This window comes from Trachinotus anak, unplaced genomic scaffold (assembly GCF_046630095.1).
Source record: "Trachinotus anak isolate AG129_WGS33_773 ecotype Australia unplaced genomic scaffold, CSIRO_AGI_Tana_v1 ptg000012l, whole genome shotgun sequence".
NCBI lineage: Eukaryota > Metazoa > Chordata > Actinopteri > Carangiformes > Carangidae > Trachinotus > Trachinotus anak.
This window is the reverse complement of record NW_027273863.1, coordinates 16,301,129-16,320,909: the sequence shown is the minus strand read 5'-3', so window position 1 is coordinate 16,320,909 and position 19,781 is coordinate 16,301,129. Positions and strand designations below refer to the sequence as shown.

The following is a 19,781-nucleotide window of genomic DNA, read 5'->3' as shown; positions in this document are numbered from 1 at the left end:
AGAACTGATTATGGAAAGACTCTCTAAAACTAGCATCTGTAACGAGAGCATACGGCTGCAGTGAAAACATGCAAGGAATTTGAAGTAAACATTTCAGTTACATAATAATCCAGGATGCTGCTGTCTTCAGTTAGAGCCGAGCCAAGACAATACATGTAAATAGAAAGCCAGTGCTGAGAGTAAATGAAGCAGACTGCCACATTCTTCTCTTTCTTTGGCATGACAGAATGTAAGTATGAATTTTTGTAATGTGTTGTTCAACCTCACATGAAAGGAGGTGACTAATAACCCTGCAGACAGCCTACAGAGAGACGGTAAGTTGGTAGGCATGGTTAACACGCAGTAAGCATACTCTGCTTACAAGGAGGCTTAGACCTTGACACAGAGCCACAATCCAACGGAGCTCCATCCGGTGTTGCCATAGCAACACAGCCCAGTACCTTTTTTCAGATATCATAGCAAAAGCCCAGGAACAAAACACTGAAGAAACAGCCACAGCTGAACCTTTCCTCTGCTGGGCAATGCCTCTGCAATGTAAATACCCAATCTGGAGTAAGGCCAGTGTTAAAGCATGTCAAAAAATAAAAATAAAAAAAACACAAGAGAGCCAGAGGAACTGCTAATCATGAGACCCACACAATGTAAAGGGACACAGGCACATATCTGAGCTGACATGTTTCCCTGATTATAGCAACAACGCTCGTTCTGTTTTTCCAGCATTTCCACCATTGATTTCTCAAGGACTAATTAAGCTATGAGGATTTTTCTCCCTTGGTGCAGCAAAATGCCAGAAACTAATTATGCGCTTCATGTCTCATCCTCACTATAATTACACTAAAATGAAACACTGCAAACCCCTCAAAGATCATCAGTTAACTCTGGGTTTGCCAACATCTTTGTGGATTTCTGAGAGGAGGGCTTACCTTTCAGGCCAGAAAGGGCACATTCTCATTATGACCTTGCTGATAAACTGAAGAATATCAAATTTTCAAATTTTAGCGAGTGAATTAAACTGGCAGGGGGTCCCACTCTGGAGATGAGACCTCCTTAACATGTTCAGCTGGCTCAAGACATCCAGAAAGTAAATGGTTAATGAATGTGATTAAAAAAAAACAACTTTCATTTACAGTCCCAGAGATCAGGGTTTAGTTTTACCCTGATGTTTTAACAATGAATAATCTTCACAGCCTTAATCTACTGGAAATGTTACACTTTGTTATTATCTCACCAGTTATATCGGAGGAATTAAACGGAAATCTTTCAACTCAACCAAACCAATTATCAATCTTGGCACCCAGAAGCTTGATACCACCCAACATACAACATTTTGATACAAACTAATTAGAAAAATACTCTCGTGAGGCAAACCAGCGCCATGCTTCATGTAAATGTCCTAATACACCCATCCCAACATTGCTATCCTTCTGCAGAATCACAACAATCAGTGCCAACATGCTTGACTTTCTTCTTGTAAAAAACAAAAGAAAACTAATTTAGCAGCCGGCAGGTCTCTGTATAATTACACGTTGGTGCTTTTGAAAAGCATCATCAAGCTATTAACAAGGACTGACACTATGAAAATGAAAGGTTTTCAATCTCCAGCAACAATGTGTTTTCTATGAAGTTGTGAGGTGACTTTAGGCTACAAGAGCGACAGTACACATGCTGCATTATCTGACATGTTTATAATCACCTCCTGAACCACACCTCCAACAGACTCTTACCTTCAGGAGACTCCTCCTGCACATATGTGCCTGTCAAGTACCGGTGCACCAAGGCAGACTTCCCACTGGACAGATTTCCCACGATGCCCTGCAAGGCCAAGAGCAAAATGCTGTGATTATTACTGACAGGTACAAACCACAGGAGTATGTGTGTAAAAGGCCATAATGGTGACCTTACAAAAAAATTCTCAGCACAAGGTTTTTTCTAAAGCTGTCGGCCTGAGTAGGGCCATGAAGTGTGTCTCAAAGCTTCAGAAATACAAAGTGAGTAAGTGGACCCGTTTTTTTTTTTTTTTGGTCAAGCTGCTCTCTCCAAGGTCAAGAGTGAACCTTTCAGGTCAATCATAATGGTGGTTACACAGGTTTTAGCTGATTATTTGCAAATTGTGTTACGTTTTATCACAGCCAACAACAAAACATTACATCAAAAGCTGTATAATCAGAAATTAAACAATTTTCTTATGGACAGGGAGAAAAGACTAACAGAAATCTGCTAGTTTCTTTCATTCAAAAGGCTGCTCTTTGGCTGACAAGTATCAAATCTTGGTTGTACAAGTTTCCTTAAATGCACCACCAAGGAAAGGCAGCATTATGACTGTAGCCTGACTGACAAATCAAAGGCTGACACATTATTATATAATAGGGCTGTCACAATATCAGATTTTCACTACAAAATTATGGTGGCCAAAATAATTCATGACTATGATATTATTGCATTATCTAAAGAAAATTTGAAGCAAATAAATAACTAATAATTATGCTATCAGTCAAATTCATCTTTGATTTCTTTTTATTGTGTGTTTTGTCTCTTTTCTAGGCAAATGAAATAGATTCAAATACAAGTGTAGGGCTGTGGGGAGAGAGAGTGTGTAGCCATAGCTTTACAGAAGCGTAAAAAAAAGAACAATTACACTTAATGGTTACTGAAAAGGCAACCAGATAAACAGATAAACAAAAGATTCACAAGGCCTAACAATATAATTATATGTGTATTATTAACACAGTATCAATATTTCATTTGAATACCACAGTTATTATCCATAATGGCATGACACAACACATATTTATAACAAATATGTTTATATTATATATATGTTGAGTGTAGGTACAAAGAAGAAATATTCACTGCATTTTTAAAAGATTGTCCACAGTTCATTTATGAACTGTAAAATGTCCTGCTCAGTGCACATCCCGATAACCAAATTTAAGGGATTCTCATCAAAAATGTTTATGTTGTGCATAATGTGTAAAATGAATATTGGTCCAAGTTTTTAGAACTCATGAACTGAAACCAACTGCTGCCTGGAAGATAGAAAATCTAAATAAAAACTTGTGGTATCATTATGGTGGGAAGTAATGGAAAGTACATTTTGTTTGCAGTTAAGGAACAAAACCGTGAAAAAAGACAAAAAGACAAAAATGGTTTGTTTCTTCACGCAGGCTGCCTGAGGTCAAAACATTATGAGGAAAGTCCTCTAGCATTCATCGGTTTGGTTGCAATCTTTCCCCTGCTTCCTGTCCCTGGTGTCTAGACCAGGCCTAACTACAGCGCCTTCAGGGTGATGCATGGCAGAGGGTGGGCTGATGATGCCAGCATGTCTGGGAATAACAAAGGCTGCAACATGCCTCATCTCCTCCCTCTCCTCCTCCTCCTCCTCCTCCTCTTCCCACCATCGCCCTCTTCTTCTTCAGATCATTAGTGGGTGTTAGAGTCAGGTATGGTTCTAATTATAGGGAAGTTTGAGGCACAAGAGAACAGATCTGTTGAAGGTCTTTCCAAGCCAATCCTCTCTGTAATTGAAGTATATATATCAGGAGGTACCCCAGCAGAATAAACTATGAATAAGCTTTAAGTTAGCAAAAGTTGTAGGCTGTGTGAGGTGAAAGCTATGAGTCAACAGAAATTGACTTTGAACGTACCACAGCCCCGGTGTCCCTGCTGCTTTAACAGCTCAGCTTTGTGACCCGCTGGTATATAGGCTTCATGAAATCAAATTGCCATATCAGCACTATCCCAGTGCAAACCTTTTACTCTTCTTTGCAGATGTTAAGCTCTGATCTGGGAATATTAAAGAGTGTGGGTTTAATTACCAAAGGGTGGCAATAAAATAAGGCTTGGCCACAGTTAAGCTGCCATCAGGAAACTACAATAGCGGGGTGCAGCTCCCAGTGGTAGTGGTTGTTTCAGAGGTATTCTCACGCGATTATGATCATCATTTCAACTAATCTGCAGGAAATGTTTTGACCCCACTTCCGATCCTTATCGCTGCCGCATGAAAAAGAAGGAACTGACGTTGCTATCATATTGAAAAGCCTCTCAAACATATGACCATCTTCTTTTCAGTATGACCTTGTCGCTGAACAGTGACTCTTTGAAAGATCGTTATTTTGTAACAGTTTTGTATTCAGTCCTTCCAGGTCCATTTATCAAACCCCTGTGTGGAAGCTGCCAATTAACACCTTTGAAATATAAAAGGAAACAGACACATTTAGGGTGCTTGAAGAAAAAGAGAAAAAAAAGCAAGTTTGTCTTTGAATCCACTCCCCCCTGTTTGTTCCATTGAAGTTTTCTCATCTGCAAGGTGCTACAACAACGAATTCACCTCACATGGAAATATTATGTCAACTGGCAGGATGGTGAAGTGCAGTTTTTCAAGGTTGCTTGTCTTTATGGGTGGAAGACTTTAAATCATGTGAGGATGTTAACTGTGCATTTGGCAGTGGCTGCGTGTGTGCTCCAGTGGCGGTGTGGGATCAGACCCAGGACGTGTCACGAGTCTAGCCCAAAACTGTCACTCATCTCGTGTCCTGCTGCAAGCCACCCTGCAATCTCCATGCCAACGCATCTCATTAAAAATCACCCACTACGAGCCAGGGAAAAGTTCAGCCAATTTCTCCACTGTTCCCTCTCGCGTAAAATGCAAAACCAGTGTTACATGGACAGAACATGCTTTCCTGCTGACATTTAAATCGATCAGTAAGATGAAACCTCTGAGGGCGGATCGACAGAGGGACTGGTAGAAATATAAAAGTTACTCACCACTTTCAGCTCTGGCACTGACCGACTCAATGTCCATTCCTGGCTGTTGACGAAAGAGTCTGAAAGGAAAAGGACAAAAAAGAAATGAAGTCGAGCTGCAGTGAAAGGTAATCCATGTGTTTGTGTCCTGTTTGACCCCGGCTACAGATAATATGGCATTAACAGTGTTTCCATCTGGATGATGGCGAAGTGACTTTACAGCTGCAGTGTAAAGACTGCCTGTAGTGTGCGCAACAAATGTAATGATGCTGTCAAATAGATATGACACTTTAGATAAGTCTACCCACAGTCTGCTCAGGTATTTAGTACATTTTAGCCGACTGGAGGATCGATTTTTATAAAATCAATGTCATTTCAGTTTTTGTGACATATCTTTATCGACTAAAGTGTAGATGTGCAGGGCCATGCAATACCAGGCTTAACACAAAGAGTAAAATGGTTAGGAAGATGAAGACCTTCAACTGGGTAAACCTTTACCTTTATTTCTGCCATGACTGATTCTGTCCTCCATGAAAAGCCATTTTTATTTTTTAATATTTTTTCTTTGCACTTTATTCGCCTTTGATCAGCATGACCAGAAACAAAGTAGCTACACACATTAGAGCTGCAATGATTAACCAATTCATCAATCAACAGAAAATTTATCTGCAACAATTTTAATAACAGATTAATCATTTGAGTCATTAAACAAGCTTCATCTCATGAAATGGGAATATTGGATGGTTTTAAGTTTTCTCTGACAGTAAATTGAATAACTGTGGGCTTGAGCTGCTGTTCAGACATAACAAGCAGTTTCTATAAGCCAACTTATTTGGATCTCATTTGGCCTTGGAACGTTTTTTCTGACATTTCATCAATAAAATGATTAGGTGAAAAAATATTCTGCAGACGAATGAACAATGAAATCAATTGCGGCCTGTAGACCTAAAGAATATTCAAAAAAAATAACTAGTCCATAAAGATTTCTCCATCTCCCTGACTAATTTGCTCAGGTCTAATTTTGGTTGTGTGTTTACAACTTAAAGAGAACACACAACTGCCAAGAGGGAGTTGTGAAAATCTCTCTGCTAAGTACAATCTACACAGGATATCTCAATATAAGGTTTCCACACAGTGTGATTTCTGAAGGGGATTTAGCTAATCCATTTTAAAAGGCAGCTTTTAACAGGCTTGATTCAACTTGTTCAGTTTTCCAGTGACATTTAGAGGCTTTGACTAAATCATAATGCTTTGAAAAAGGGCAGTGGGAAAGAGCACTATAAAGAACAATACTAACCCCGAGAAGTCAAAACACAAATGACAACTCCACAAGCTGTGCCTGTTTCCCACTGACTCGGAGTACACAGTTATGTGTCATAACAACTATTAGAACAAAAGCCACCTTCCTGTTTTGGATCATGGCTTTGTCATCATCTGGACCATCCCCCCCAAGAAGAAGATACCATCTAATAAGGGAGTGTAGACTCCGTGACTCCAGACCCCCCTCCCCTCCCAAACCCCCCACTCTCCCCCATGTCTAAACCATAACAATTAAAATGTTCATCCTCCAAACAGGGACCCATCATTACTCTAAGCCTGTTTGTTGAAGCAATAGTGGTTTCCCTTTGTGCTCCAGGTGACGCCAATATGAAAAGAATGAAAGCATAAACAGTAAGGTAACCTGTGTCACTATAAGACACAATTCTATTTTCTCTGCTAAAAGCACGTATGACTCATAGGTGAGCAGACCTGACCCAAAAAAAAAATCCCTTTACATACTCCAATTATAGTGAGTAAAAAAAAAAAAAAAGAAACACTCAGCTAACATGTTTACTTATTTCTGACCTCCATTTGCAAAGAGCCTTGTGCTGCTCTGGATGTCTCACTTGTTGTGGGAGAGGAGAGGAGTGAATCCCAAACAGAGGGGCCTTTCACCAAGCATTGTGTGGGGCAGAGTAGTCTTTAAACAGCACGCCCCGTGTTAAGCCCTCTCAGTGTGGGTTTGACATGTCGGGACACGAGCGAGGACACCCATCTGACTCAGATTTTAAGTGCAGGAAACGGTGTGCAGGTCACAGCGCACTGAGATGATATCAGACAGGGCTGTTGTCTCATTTCCTTGGATTTCCTGTCATTCTATCCACTGCTATTATTTTCATACCTGTTCATCTGCTTCAAATGATGATCTTCATTTACATTATGTGTTTTTTTTTCATATAATTGGAGGGTTGATAAAAATGTAACAGTCACAACTAGCAATTAGACAAACACATTGAATGGTTCCGGTCTTTAGCACTTGCTGTTTTAACACAGAGTCAATGAACAGGGAAATTAAACAGAAACATCAAAAAGTCATATTTAGAAAATAAACAGAAAAGCAGCCAGATGCACTGATATTTTTCTCACATATGTCCAGTCCACATAACCAGACTTTTCAAAGAAGGACACATTCAAACAAAATTAAGAGAAACTAAGTATCATCAAAAGCCAACACTGAAATGGAGTTTTTGGCTGCAGCTGACAGGCACTGCATCTCTGGTACAGCACGTTTTTACACAAAATTGGACCCGACCTAACGCACTTAGGCATTTTTCAAAACATTAAAAATCTTTTTAGGAAACCTTCTCCTTTTTTTTTTCCTCTCACAAACAAACTCTCGACAAATTGAAACACAGGAAAGAAGGCCAACTTTTGCCATCCTTGGAGCAGATACAAAACAACCACTTTGGTCGCCTGCTAAAAAGAAAAAAAAGAAAGAAAAAAAAGCCCAAATTGAATCCATGTGCTCTGTGTTACGTCATTCTTTAAATATGAGCATCCCCACTTCTCTGTGTCCCAGAATGCTTATGGAAACAGAAAGCCCCAGCATTTGTGATGCTTACAGAGGACACCGGTGTCTTTGTCTCTGCGAGGGCAAAACTGTGTTACCAGCTTGTTTGTCAGGTTTTTCACTTCGCTGCTCATGTCTATTCGGATAAAAATGACCATTCAGTCTGAGAGTAGAGAAGCACAATCAGCCCACCCCCCACCCCCCTCCCACTTATTCCATTTCATGAGGGAAAAAAATGCAATGTGAGCAGAAATCCTGTGCATTTGGTTATTTGAGTGTGGGTGCATGCGCGCACATGCATAGATTTCTACGTGCAGTGAATCTGAAGTGGTTTTTTTTTTTGGAATGAGAGAGAACAACCTTGAAGTCTAAACTTCCACTCTAACCCTGAATGACTTTCCAACCATGCTTTCCCACTATCATAAATTACAGTGTTTGAATTTAGCTACCAATTAGTAATTCTACTTCCCTGATTTGGCAACCTCATGACCAACCAACAGTCTTTGTCAGACAACTTTTATCATGCAAGTCTTCACAAAATGGTTTGCTTTTGTATGCTGATCTACAAAGGCATATTCACAGCAAACAACCCAGTGAGAGCTTGTATCTTTGTTGTACTGAGCCCCCAAACACCACTCTGCTATTTCCATCAAAGGAGCTAAGTGAGAAAGACAATCAGCAGAGAACAAGGTAAAAATATTCGTGCCATTCCAGTCTAATGCGGTCTGGATGGCCTGCCCTACTAAAAGCTCTTAAAGGCGTGTGTTGTCTGCAGATGAGCATTGATCACTTCCCTAGAAATAAATTAAACATCCTGGTTCAAACAGGATTCCCATTTAACATGAGCTTTGTAAATTGGGTTTTCAAGAAGTCTTGCAGAACAATGGCCAGGCTGATTGACTCCATTTGTGGAGCTAAGAGAGGAATGTGTCAGACTTAGTTTATCTTTTTTTTTTTTTTTTTTTTTTGCTACACAAAGCCATGCAAGAGAACAATCAACAATTAATTAAAGAGAGAACAGTATACACCTACAAATTACAGACCCCTACTCAAATCCCCAACAAATTCAACAGTTTTAGACTTGTTGCTAAAAGCTAACTGCTTCTAGATGGGAGAACAGCAGGATGCTGCTCACCTACTGAACCACAATCCTGAAGAACAAAATGTACCCGAGAGGAGATTTGCAGTGGCAGATGCTCAAATACAAATTCTATTCGGATATTAACAGATTTCTCTCCGCTCATGCCCAGACTGTGTATCACACAGTACAATATCTCCAATGTCTCCTTGTGTCTCCTGCAGCAGGTGAGAGGGCATTATCACAGTGTCACTGTCCAAATTTCCTTGAAAGTGTCTGTTTATTTTGAACATGATTACCTGCGGGGAGGTTTGGCTCACCTGCCCCTGCTGGTATGAAAGACACAAACAAACGCATCTTTTAAATTAATTCTCAATCTGCAGATTTTGAAGCAGGGAGACTGATTCCAACTGCAAGGTAAAGTTGATACAGGAAATACTGTTGGCAGGAATCCACAGGAAGTGGTATCAAACAAGAGCTAGGCCAAAAAAAAAAAAAAAAAAAGAAGCAAAGGGAATTCATGAATAAATTTCTTAATCTGATTCAAGATAAAGGAGGATGGGTCACACACATAGGGGATTTTCTTCAAATCGTCATAATGGCAAGTCAAGGCAAGTCAGAATAAATTTGCATCAGTGAGAATTTTCTATCTGCTAGATCTCGTTGACACTCTACACTGAAGCTTATCACAGGTCTATCCGCAGTGAACTGCTGACCACCTATGCCTCACGACTATAGCGACCTTCCTCCAACTCACAGACCCCCAGAGAGCCCCCTTCTCAGCACATGGTCCACTGATCACTCATGCATCCACAGGCACCACAGTGTGGCTTTGTTCAACCATAGGTGGGGGTGGGGACACAGTCCACACACCTCAAACCCCTCACCCTGTTGCCTCCCCTCCCCTCAATCCTCACTAACACACAAAACTTAGAAGCTATCATCAGGACACACTTACGCTGAGTGTGTGTGTGTGTGTTCGTTTAGTTGTGTGGGACGGCTGGGCTTCAGCTTTCTGGATTTAATTTCGGAGCAAACACTTAAGCAGGTAGCAACAGGCACAGAGTCCCGCCCAGGGCATTGAACACCTAGCTTTACTCAGGCTGATCGGCACACCTACATTCCTAATGCCTGACTGACTGACTCCGCAGTGGAATAAATGGACAAATACGACTTGACACTCCACCACAAAGGAATAGGTATCCTTGGCAACATATCATACACGAATACAAATAGACCAGGAGATTAACAAGGTTGACCTCAGGACCTATAACAAGGTTTATGTTGGCTAGAGAATTACATATATGCTTTGCTGGTTTAAAGGTTGGCTTAATGAGAATGAACACAGCATATGTGCGACCTGACGCTGGAAGCAGTTGTTAAGTTGTCATGGATGACTAATTAGGTTTTCGTGTGAAGGTGTGAAATTGGTGCTTGACGCAAAATAAAATAAAAAAATAAGAAAAGAAAAAAAATGTTGTGAATCACAGCAATTAATTCAGAGAGTTACAAATAGTTGCCTCTCTCTCCCAGCTTTTCCAGGCAACTGGACAAACACCATCCACTGTCAGAGTTAACCTTTAAACACAGTGCTTAAGTCGTCTTCTCCTCTCCCCATCATTATACCATGTAAGCCCTCTTAATTTAGCCATGCTAGGCTGCCAAACGCATCCCCATTACAGCCACTAACTGCTTTAATGCTACTGCTTTAAGCTGCGTCTCTGTGAGGCCAACAGACAGCATTATCAAGACTCCCATGTCCTGTGTCTGGGTGACACAGAGACAGAACTGGGACTGTGTTATACCACAGCTGCACCACTGTAAAACAAACCATTATGATTTGTTTTTATCAGTCACTGCTGATTTAAGTTTACTGTAAGCACCTACTCATTTACCCAACTTCCAAAATCTTATGTCAAGCAAAGTAATTGCTGCATAAGTGCGTACAAACAGGCAGTTCACACACGAAAAGCACTGGAGAAATAAAGCACCCAAAATAGAAATTCCAAAAGGACTCTCTAGAACCAGACGTTTTTGAATGCCATCCAAACTCACAATTCCCCATGTGTTTTTCATTTGCCTGTCTTTTCAAAAAAAAAAAAAAAAAAAAAAAAAAAAAAAAAAAAAAAAAGCACACTTCCGTGTTTCTCTTGAGCTGTAACTTTCTGTGCAGTGAACAAGAGGCTGAAATGGAGAACTGAGCTGTGAAATAAATTCAGCAATCTTGCAGGTCTTACCTTGACCTTTGTGGGATTCAATGCCTGCCAGAGTCTCTATGGAGACTGGCTGTGACTTATTATCCCCAGCCAGAGGATACTGGCCTGTGTCTTTGCTCTGGGACTGCTGGGATTCACATTTGCCACTGTATGGCTGCTCTTTCCTCCTGAAACGGTTGGCTATGAGCTGCCATATGCTTGGTTCTTCCTGAACTGGTTTGGAGGACAGTTTTGTTGGACAGAGGGGTACCTCCATGACCTTGACCTTCCCCCTGCTGTGGTATTGAATATACTGCATGCCCCCATCCTCGATCTGCTCACTAGAAGTTGGAAGCGTTCTCCCTGTGAGGTACGAAAAAGGCCTTGGAGACATTGTTGTCTCCTCAGCAGTACTGCTAGTCCAAGAGTGCTCCTTAGACTCCCCTTCAGACCCTAATGTAACTTTGTCCCGAGGCCGAGTCCTCCTGATTCGCAGGCTGAGGCTCCGTCTTAAAGTGCTCAGTGTACTTTTTGGAGCATCAGGTTTGCTGTGTTTGGGAGAAGATTTAGCATCTTTGTCACCGTCCTTTTCCCTGGTCTTGTCTGGAGTTGCTTTGCTAAATAGCCTCCAACGGAAGCCTCCTTTGAGAAAACCTCCATCGCTGCCTGTGTGGCTGCAGCTCTTCTGGCTGTCTATCTCATCATCAGAGCCCCTCTTTCTTAGCTCCAGCACTGTCATACTGACAGGCCTGGGCCTCCAGCTCCTCTGGCGGACCCTGGGGGTCACCTCTGCAGGAACTGAAGGCTGCTGAGCCACGATGGGATTGAGGCCATCCACTGCCCTCAACTCAGCCTTCCTGCTCCTGTACTGCTGGCTGTTTTCTAAAATGCCTGCCCTCCTGGGGGGTTGCTGGGTCTGGGGCTCCGACAGGACTGGGCCTGAGCCTGCCAACATGCAAACACTCCTGGGCCTCCGCAGCGGTCTTTCTTGTTCAGGTTGAGAATCTCTTTGCTGCTTGAGTGGGTCGCCATACATGCTCACTGTCCTCCTGCTGAGCGGGGCTTCATCGTGACGCGGCCTTCGCAACACGGCCCATGGCAGAGAGCTATGTTTTGTAATAGTGCCATGTTCCCCAAAGACGAGTCCTTTAGAATGGACAGTGACAGAGCGTAATGTTGAGCTCCGAATGTGTTGCTCCTGGGTGCCTGTCTGAGCAGCTAACTCTGCCACGTCTGTGCCTTGCTGTGAAGAGTTACCTGAGTTCTTGGAGGGTTGTTTCAAAAACCTGTCGGTCTTCATTTTTCCCTCCACCTCCTCCAACTCCTCCTCATTCTCCTCCACAACTACCTCCTCTTTCCGCCTCTGAGCTCTACCTGTACAGCTCAGGGAGGGCCACCTGTCAAGCTCCTGCCGTGCCCTGCCCAGCCTAGGGCTGCTCTCCATTGGCACAAGGCTAATTAGCTCTCCTCCTGGCTGGCAATTCTCCACCTGGGTGTGGGTGACCCGGCCCATTCCCAGCACTGACCCGGGCGCATCTCCCTGTGTTTCTTTCAGGATTACAGAGATGTGGTAAACGGTTTTCCCCTGCTGCAGTTGGCCAATAGCTGTACTCCTTGGGGTCGCATCCACCGCCCCACTGCTGAGGAATAGCATGGCACTTCACTCAAACTGATTCACACATGCATCCTTATTCTTGCACTGATACAAGCGAGTAGCATGGGCAAATAATCACATTCTTCCTGAGGGTTGTTGAGATTCACTTGAGGACTAAATTCCTATGGCAGGCATAATCCTTCACCTTTGACATGGGAAAAAACTTCAAACAAGTTAAAGTAAAGCCTTGCTGCCACCTGCAACCTCTGGCTCCTTCACTCACACAGCAGCTCTCTCCCCACACTTTTGTTCTACCTGTCCTGCACAAGCAGATGAACAAAAGAAAAACAGGTTATCCACAGCTTGTTCTGCAACAAAGTCAAATCTGTAATAGCTGCAAAAGTTGCAGCTTAAAAAAAAAAAAAACTGAATCATCCTTCCTCTTTGGCAAGTTACGAACTGTGAGCAATCCTTGTTGTTGGCGGTGCAGACAAACCCCTTAATCTCTGAGCTCTTTCCATGCAGAGCATGAGGGAGTGTGTCTGTGTTTGAACTTTCAGCTGCCTTCCAACCCCCGGGATAGATGGAAAACAAGGAGTGGATCCCACGGGCATTAAACACGCCCTCCTGATTTCTCCAGAATTGCTAGTAACCCCCAGAGACATACACAGACAAAAGTGAACACAAGTTTGAGAGAAGACAGAGCTGATTACACACTGCTGTAATCAGCAAAGACTACAATCCATAACAATCAGCCATGAATGGACACATTGTATTCCTCTGACCACTGGCAAAACACTAAAGGGGAGGGGCACTTTTTCATTTTTATTGGAAGACGACAGAACAGAGTTCACTATTTTATTCACTGATCTACATTATAGTGACCGCCAAACAGTCTTTAACTGAAGGAGCTATGCTGCTTAGGTTGTACATGATTTGCTCAAATATCTTTCATAGAAAGAAAAATGTAATATATATTAAAAAAAAAAAAAGCCTGCCTCTCACCACAGGACACAAAGAGAGAACACGAATACAAACGCAACCTGTGTTAGTAACATGGAGTATCCACACAACTACACATCACGCTTCCAGTGGCTCCCACTACACAGCCTACACACTGTGGGAGAACTTAAGCTTAATTCCAAGATTGGCTGACAGCTATTTATGGTGAGGAAATTGTATTCTTTTTAAAGCACTGGTAGTTACTGTAGAAGAAAATGGCACATTGGACATTAATTAAAATAGCATTCTCTGCATTTCGACATCATTAGATATTTACTGCTCAGGCTAATCAGCATCCAACTTCTTTAAGAAATCTGGCACAGTGAGCCAGTGAGAAAAATCCTCATGTGAACTCTAATTAGATGACATGTTAGTAATGATAAGACCAAACAGCTTTTATAGTTTCCTGTTCCATTTCCTCTTTTTCAGTGCTTTATGATGCCAAATATAGGATCTTGTACCATGAAGAGCACCATCTGAGCTAAACCAGATTTTACCTGCTCAGCTCTGCAGCACTCTGTGGTGTCAGGGCTGGAACGCTGCCCCTTAGTGGTCAAAAAGAGAAACATGCTGGTATCTTGGAATCAGAAAAACTGGGGGAAAATTTCCCTAAGGTCACCCTGGTACCAATTTAGTTAACCTGAACGTTGGTGTAATTCATCTGAATGATGTTTTTATGACACAAGATCAGAACAACTTTCTCTATATTTGGATATTATACTGAATCTTCTCAATACAACATTTCCTATGTTGCATATAAACCCTGAAACAGGTGCATGATTAGAATTTAATATTGCTGCTTATTATAGTTTTTGGCAGAGAAAACCTAGAATAAAACTGACTGAATAAAACACTGACTGGCCATTCTGTGTGTGCGTCACTGTGGGCAATCGGGTATCAGCATCACTGCGTCACTATGGGAAATCCAGTGTAACCATGAAGCTGGAAGTTGCAGCCCAGGCATCAAAGCAGCTATGTGCCAAAAGCTGATTCTTGACAGCAGTTAATTGCAAAACCTATTTTTTTCATGAAAGCACCCCAAAGCCCTCTAATGGCTGAAACGCTGATCATTTCCTCAGGTTGAAGGGAATATAACGCTCAAAACAACCATCACTTTAAACTGGCAGAATCAAGGCCTTTGCCGTTTCATATCTTCTGCACCGTTTGTGTTCTTATCAGCAGACTGGGTGGTGTTAGAATGAAAACAACTGAAAACATTTAAGGTATTGTTCCAGGAAACCTGCTGCTTTACTTTTTAGCATGTTCTGTAAGCACACGTATGCAGGCACAATCAGGGAAATCTTGATGTTTCTTATCAGAGAGAGAGGGAGTGTGCTGAGTAGTAGCAGTAAAATGTCTTGACAGTGAAGTAAGGTCCAGTGTTAAGCTGTCAGAGCTCACTGTGCTGGATTTTACCTTTGTCTTGGAAGCAGGGGTTTGTAATGATCTGGGGCTCATCGTCAAGCAAACAGTCCTCTTCGCTCCATTGGACCTGGTGGTGTCGATTTCGACGACGACTCCCGAAGCACAGCAGCATAGTCTACCTATAACCTAAAGGACTTCTCCATGGCTCACAAAATAACCCGTCAAAAAAACAGTCAGTCCGAGTTATTGGTTATCTTTTCATTGTCCTCGCCTCCTGGGTTTTGTCTTTCAGGCATCGCTGTGAAAATCTCCCCTCAGCTCCAGCATGTTGGTCCTCTGTAGCTTTTGTCCAGGATGGCTACATAAAACTCTCTTTTGGCAGCTGCACCATGCTGTGGTCGTGATGTACCTTCCATGCAGACCTGATAATGCGGTTACCAGCAGAAGCCTGACCGGTTACTGGACAGTCTGAGGAAGTGGCTTCACTTGGAGTCGTAATACAGGTGTTGGTTAGCAGGGTCCTGCATAAGAAACACTGATAGGATTAAAGTTAATCCACCATCCTGTTGTCTTTGTTGCGGTTCGGTCCGGGGGAAACCTACGCTCTGGTAAATCCTGGGATTTCAAAGTGCTGACCAGGTAACAGAGCTTCTCTTGTGTGCCCCTCTCTCCTCCTCTGCCCCACGGCTAAATGTTTCTCCCTGTTGTAACCGTATCTTGATTGCAGCTGGGAGGGTTTCTCAGAAAAACAGGATTAGCGTGTTTTGAGGTTCCATACCCTCCGCCTCCTCCTCGTCTGTATCTGTGTGTGTACACATCTGCCTGATTGTGTGCCGGATGCCATACTGTGTGTGTTGTCCATTTATCTCATCTGCATTCGTCACTGTGACTGTACTGTAGGTGTTTTGCCAACGTGGCTCTGACCGGACTTTGACCTTTGCTTTCCTAAGTGCTTTAGGGCATTTGCTTTTACTTCTTCACGCAGCTCTCACATATATGATATCATTGTCTCCTCTATCAGTAATCATTCCCTGTCAGTAAATGTCATAAAAAAAAAGATATTGAAAAGTATTTTGTTGAATATCCTAAAAGCCCTTTCTACTTTGCCAGAAAATTTCCAGAAAGCATTTCATTATAAGTGCACCACACTCTTTTGGATAGAGGATATCTAAAATAAATTTGAATACAAGAGAGGAAAAATTTTGTTTTGTTATCTAATGGGAAATAACACCCAAATTTAATGCAGAACAGGAATCATTATTTAGGTCTGTTGGAAAAACATATTACAATCCCTAATTAGACTGTGTCTTTGTCTCATCTTCTTAATTGAATTCAATTAGAGCCCATATTATTCAACAGTATTTGCATTTTCAGTTGACATCATTTGACCCAATATACTTGTCACTTCCAGTGGGGGGCAGTCACATCACTAAGGAGCTGCGTCCTGATTTGAAGATTAGGTTTTGAAGTATTTTCAAAATCAAACACACTCTTAAGAGAGTTTGGGCTAAACTTTTGAAATGAAAGCACCTCATTCAGATGTCTCCACGCTGCACTCACCTACTGTACGCCTGGAGGTAGCAAGAGGTTGAGAATGGTTTTCACAGCATCATCAATTACCCTCAGGGCCTAAGCAATTTCAGGGGTGGATGGTGATACCTTCTGAATACCTATTAGCGGGGACCACAGGGCAGGTATGTGTGAAGAGCAGACATGACAGACAGGCAGCACTGGTGTGTTTATATAAGGACACAGACACCATGCGCGACAAACACTGGTGTTGTCTAGCAGATTGCATGATGCATCCGAGCCACATGAGTAAAGCTTACTAACCCCTCGTCAGTATTAGAACATGAGTCACTGTGAGGAAGACAGCCGTGCACATATGTACGCGCTTTCATGATGACAGTTTGCTTCCACTGGCAAACACAGTGACAGGAACAGTCGATGAAGGTGGCTCCCTGACTTAGGATAAACAGCGTTAGGCGGGAGGTGAAGAGATGGTTGTAGTTGAACGCTGCCTGATTTTTTTTTTTTTTTTTTTTAATTTTTTTGTCAAGAAGGTGTTGGTGACCCCATTCACGCATAAACAACAGCAACACGACTCACATCTGACGAGCACCCAGCATCCTCCTGTATCATGCAGAAAAGACAAAACCTCTGGTGTCATCTGCTTTCTGAGAGCACAAGCACACATGTGTCATCTGCATTATTCACAAGTGTTCGACGAGAGCTCTGCATGACAAATCTGTGTCAGAGCTTGCAGCAGTGACTCACAAGGTGTAATGAGAACAAAAATGTTCACGAGGTTCCATAGGTTTTGAGGTCACGCTTGGAAATATAGCCTCATGTGAATGTAGATCTGCGTTTTTCACAGGGAGCCCAACATGGAGAAAGGAGAGGACATGATTCACACCTTTCAGAAAAGTCCTTAATTTCTGACCTCACTGGACAGAGTCAGAAACTGTGATTAGCATCTCCAAACCAAACACATGGGCTCTCAACTGGTAACAGACCATGTAAGAGATTCTGCCAGAGGCTTCAGTCAAACCAAATGACTCCTAGTGTCCTTTTCTGGCTTTTTTATTTTAGCTGGCTGCTAGCAACGAATGCTTCCAAGCAGGAAGAAGACGGAAATATGTTCAACTAAATACGGAAAAGAACTGCCCCTGAGCATTCTTAGAAATAGACAAATGTGGGTGTTTTCACACATTAAAAAAAAAAAAAAATTTATGAAAAATTTTCAAGAATATAAAAAGGGTTCAAAATACTTACTCACTGATAACTGCAATTCTGCAATGAAGTGATCTGCTGAAAGATCATGTCTTAAATATGTTGGATTGAAAACAATAGCATTTAAGCTCGTTATGCAGATTAACATGGCAAGCCAAGCCGAGTTCCCTTGTCACTAACTAAAACATATATACCAAGATTATCTGAACTAGATCGGTCCATAACACAATGAATGTCTGTATCAGTACATTTTCTTCCTGCTCTAATTGCATTAAAGTTATTATAATGTGATTTAAGGTCCAAAATTCCCCAACAAACTGTGATAATATCTAAACAGCAGTAGTATATGCAACATTATGGAAAATTTGTCATTCGGCCCCATTAATCGTTTGGCTAATTTTTTATGCAAATGTGCAAAAATATTCTCTGGTATAAACTGAATATCTTTAGGTTTAAAGTGTTGGTCTGAAAAACCAAGAAATTCAAATGTCAAATAAATTGATAACGAAAAGAATTGTTGCTTGCCCCTCTACAGTCATGTAATGTGTAAATTCATTTGCATGTCACCTGTCTGAAAAACTATTTCTAATTATAGTGCGAGTTGTGTTTGTTACTTGTTATTCTTATTTCTTGGGTGCATGGTTGCAGCTCCACATTTATTTAATTCACCGCATTCCCTGAACATTTCCCTGACTGATCATGCTGCTGTGGCACTGACAACCCAAACAAAGCAACAACAAAAAAAAAACGAAGTTAAAAATCTCTCACTACATCTTTAAGATAAAAAGGGTGAATAAATTATAACTGTTAATTGTAAGCTCCTCTGGAACACTAATGTTTTCTTCTGTGCAACTGTTCAGCTCTCTGTGGCGCAATTAACTCTTAGTGCGGCTCCCCACAATAATTACAAACACGTCTGTCAAATACTGAATTCCCTAGAAACATTGGAATATTTTGATAAGGAAACAAACACAGGAGTGATTGTTATAGCTGAAAAGTGGAAGGTGTGTCTCCCCCAAGTTATTCCACAATAGTGTTTACTCACAAATGCTACTATGAAAATCGCTCACAGACATAATGTAAACAAACTGCAGTTTGGGTGTGATACAAGGCAATCTGTGCATCTGTGCATGCAGCAACACACATATCACTACACTCAAAAACACACACAGTGAAAATATAAAAACATGTGCTTTTGTTACCCCCCATGTGCAGGTGATTGCACACAGCACCAGTGAACGCACAGTGACCTGCCAATTTTCAATAAGACATCAATTTTGCCAACCCCCACTTTCACCATCCCCTCTCTGCATCAACGCTGAATTAACGTCTGCAACTAAATACGACAGGAAGAGACAGAGGGGCTACAGACAGCAAGGAAAGTTTATGATAATTAGGCTTGCAGTAGTGGTATTGAGCGTGGGTGTAGAGCTTTTTAAAATTCAGCTGCACTAGCTACAAGCATACGTCACCATTGCTCCACTGCAGAGAAAATGATAGGTTCGAGGACGTCTGTGGGAGGCTGTGAAAAAATTCCAGACGCTTCTGTCTCTAAAATTCAGGTTTTGAGAGAGCTTGTGCATTTCTATAGTGAGTGCGAGAGAAAGAGAGACAGAGGCAGAGAAGGGATCAGATTGAATGGAGGAGAGACAGTGAAGCCGAGTGTGTATTAGTTGTGTAACCTAAGCTGTGTATGAAGCATGAAGTCCCCTTATTAAAATGTTTGACATTCAAGATGCTCACTGCTAATTTTCCTGTTTCCTTTGACAGAAAATAAAACCAAACATGAAGTGCCGAGGATCGGTTTCTCATCTGTGCATTTGTACCTGCAATCGTATATGAATTGGAGACTTGACTTTTTGACTTTTGCTTCTTGCAACTATCACAACCACCTCCCTGCCAGACAATATGTTACTATTCGTTTGATGTCTCAGCCTGAGGAAATTTGAGGTGCGGGAAACTGTGGGTGAGGTTTGCAGACGCTGGGTGGAGAGAATGGAACAAATAAACACAGAAAAGGTCAGTATGAATTTCAATAACTGGGAATGGTCAGGGAAACATGGAGGCAACATACTGGTTTGTAGAAGATGACAAAATGACCAGTGAGAGGACGTAGGAGGAAGCTGCAGAGAGAAGCACAGTTTTTACAGGCAGGTTTGTGTGGGCTGGTGGCTCCCAGTCCTCCTCCTCTACATATTAGTTTGCAAACCCCCGCTTACTTCTGGTGTCATCTTTTCAAAC

At 41.9% G+C, this 19,781-nt stretch overlaps 1 protein-coding gene across 3 annotated transcripts in view; it reads right to left on the bottom strand.

Annotated features, from left to right (window-relative positions):
* agap3 (ArfGAP with GTPase domain, ankyrin repeat and PH domain 3) overlaps positions 1-19,781 on the bottom strand; it is a 114,120-nt gene that overhangs the window by 59,039 nt on the left and 35,300 nt on the right. The window contains exons 1-3 of one of the 3 annotated variants that reach the window (XM_071492833.1): positions 14,859-15,921; positions 4,765-4,823; positions 1,725-1,812 (exon numbers count right to left, since the gene is read on the bottom strand). In XM_071492833.1, the coding sequence (XP_071348934.1) occupies positions 1,725-1,812; positions 4,765-4,823; positions 14,859-14,979 (268 nt within the window). In that variant the 5' untranslated portion in view covers positions 14,980-15,921. Of the gene's footprint in view, positions 1-1,724; positions 1,813-4,764; positions 4,824-10,888; positions 13,202-14,858; positions 15,922-19,781 lie in introns of those variants that run through there. The other 2 variants (XM_071492831.1, XM_071492832.1) reach the window with 2 other exon arrangements.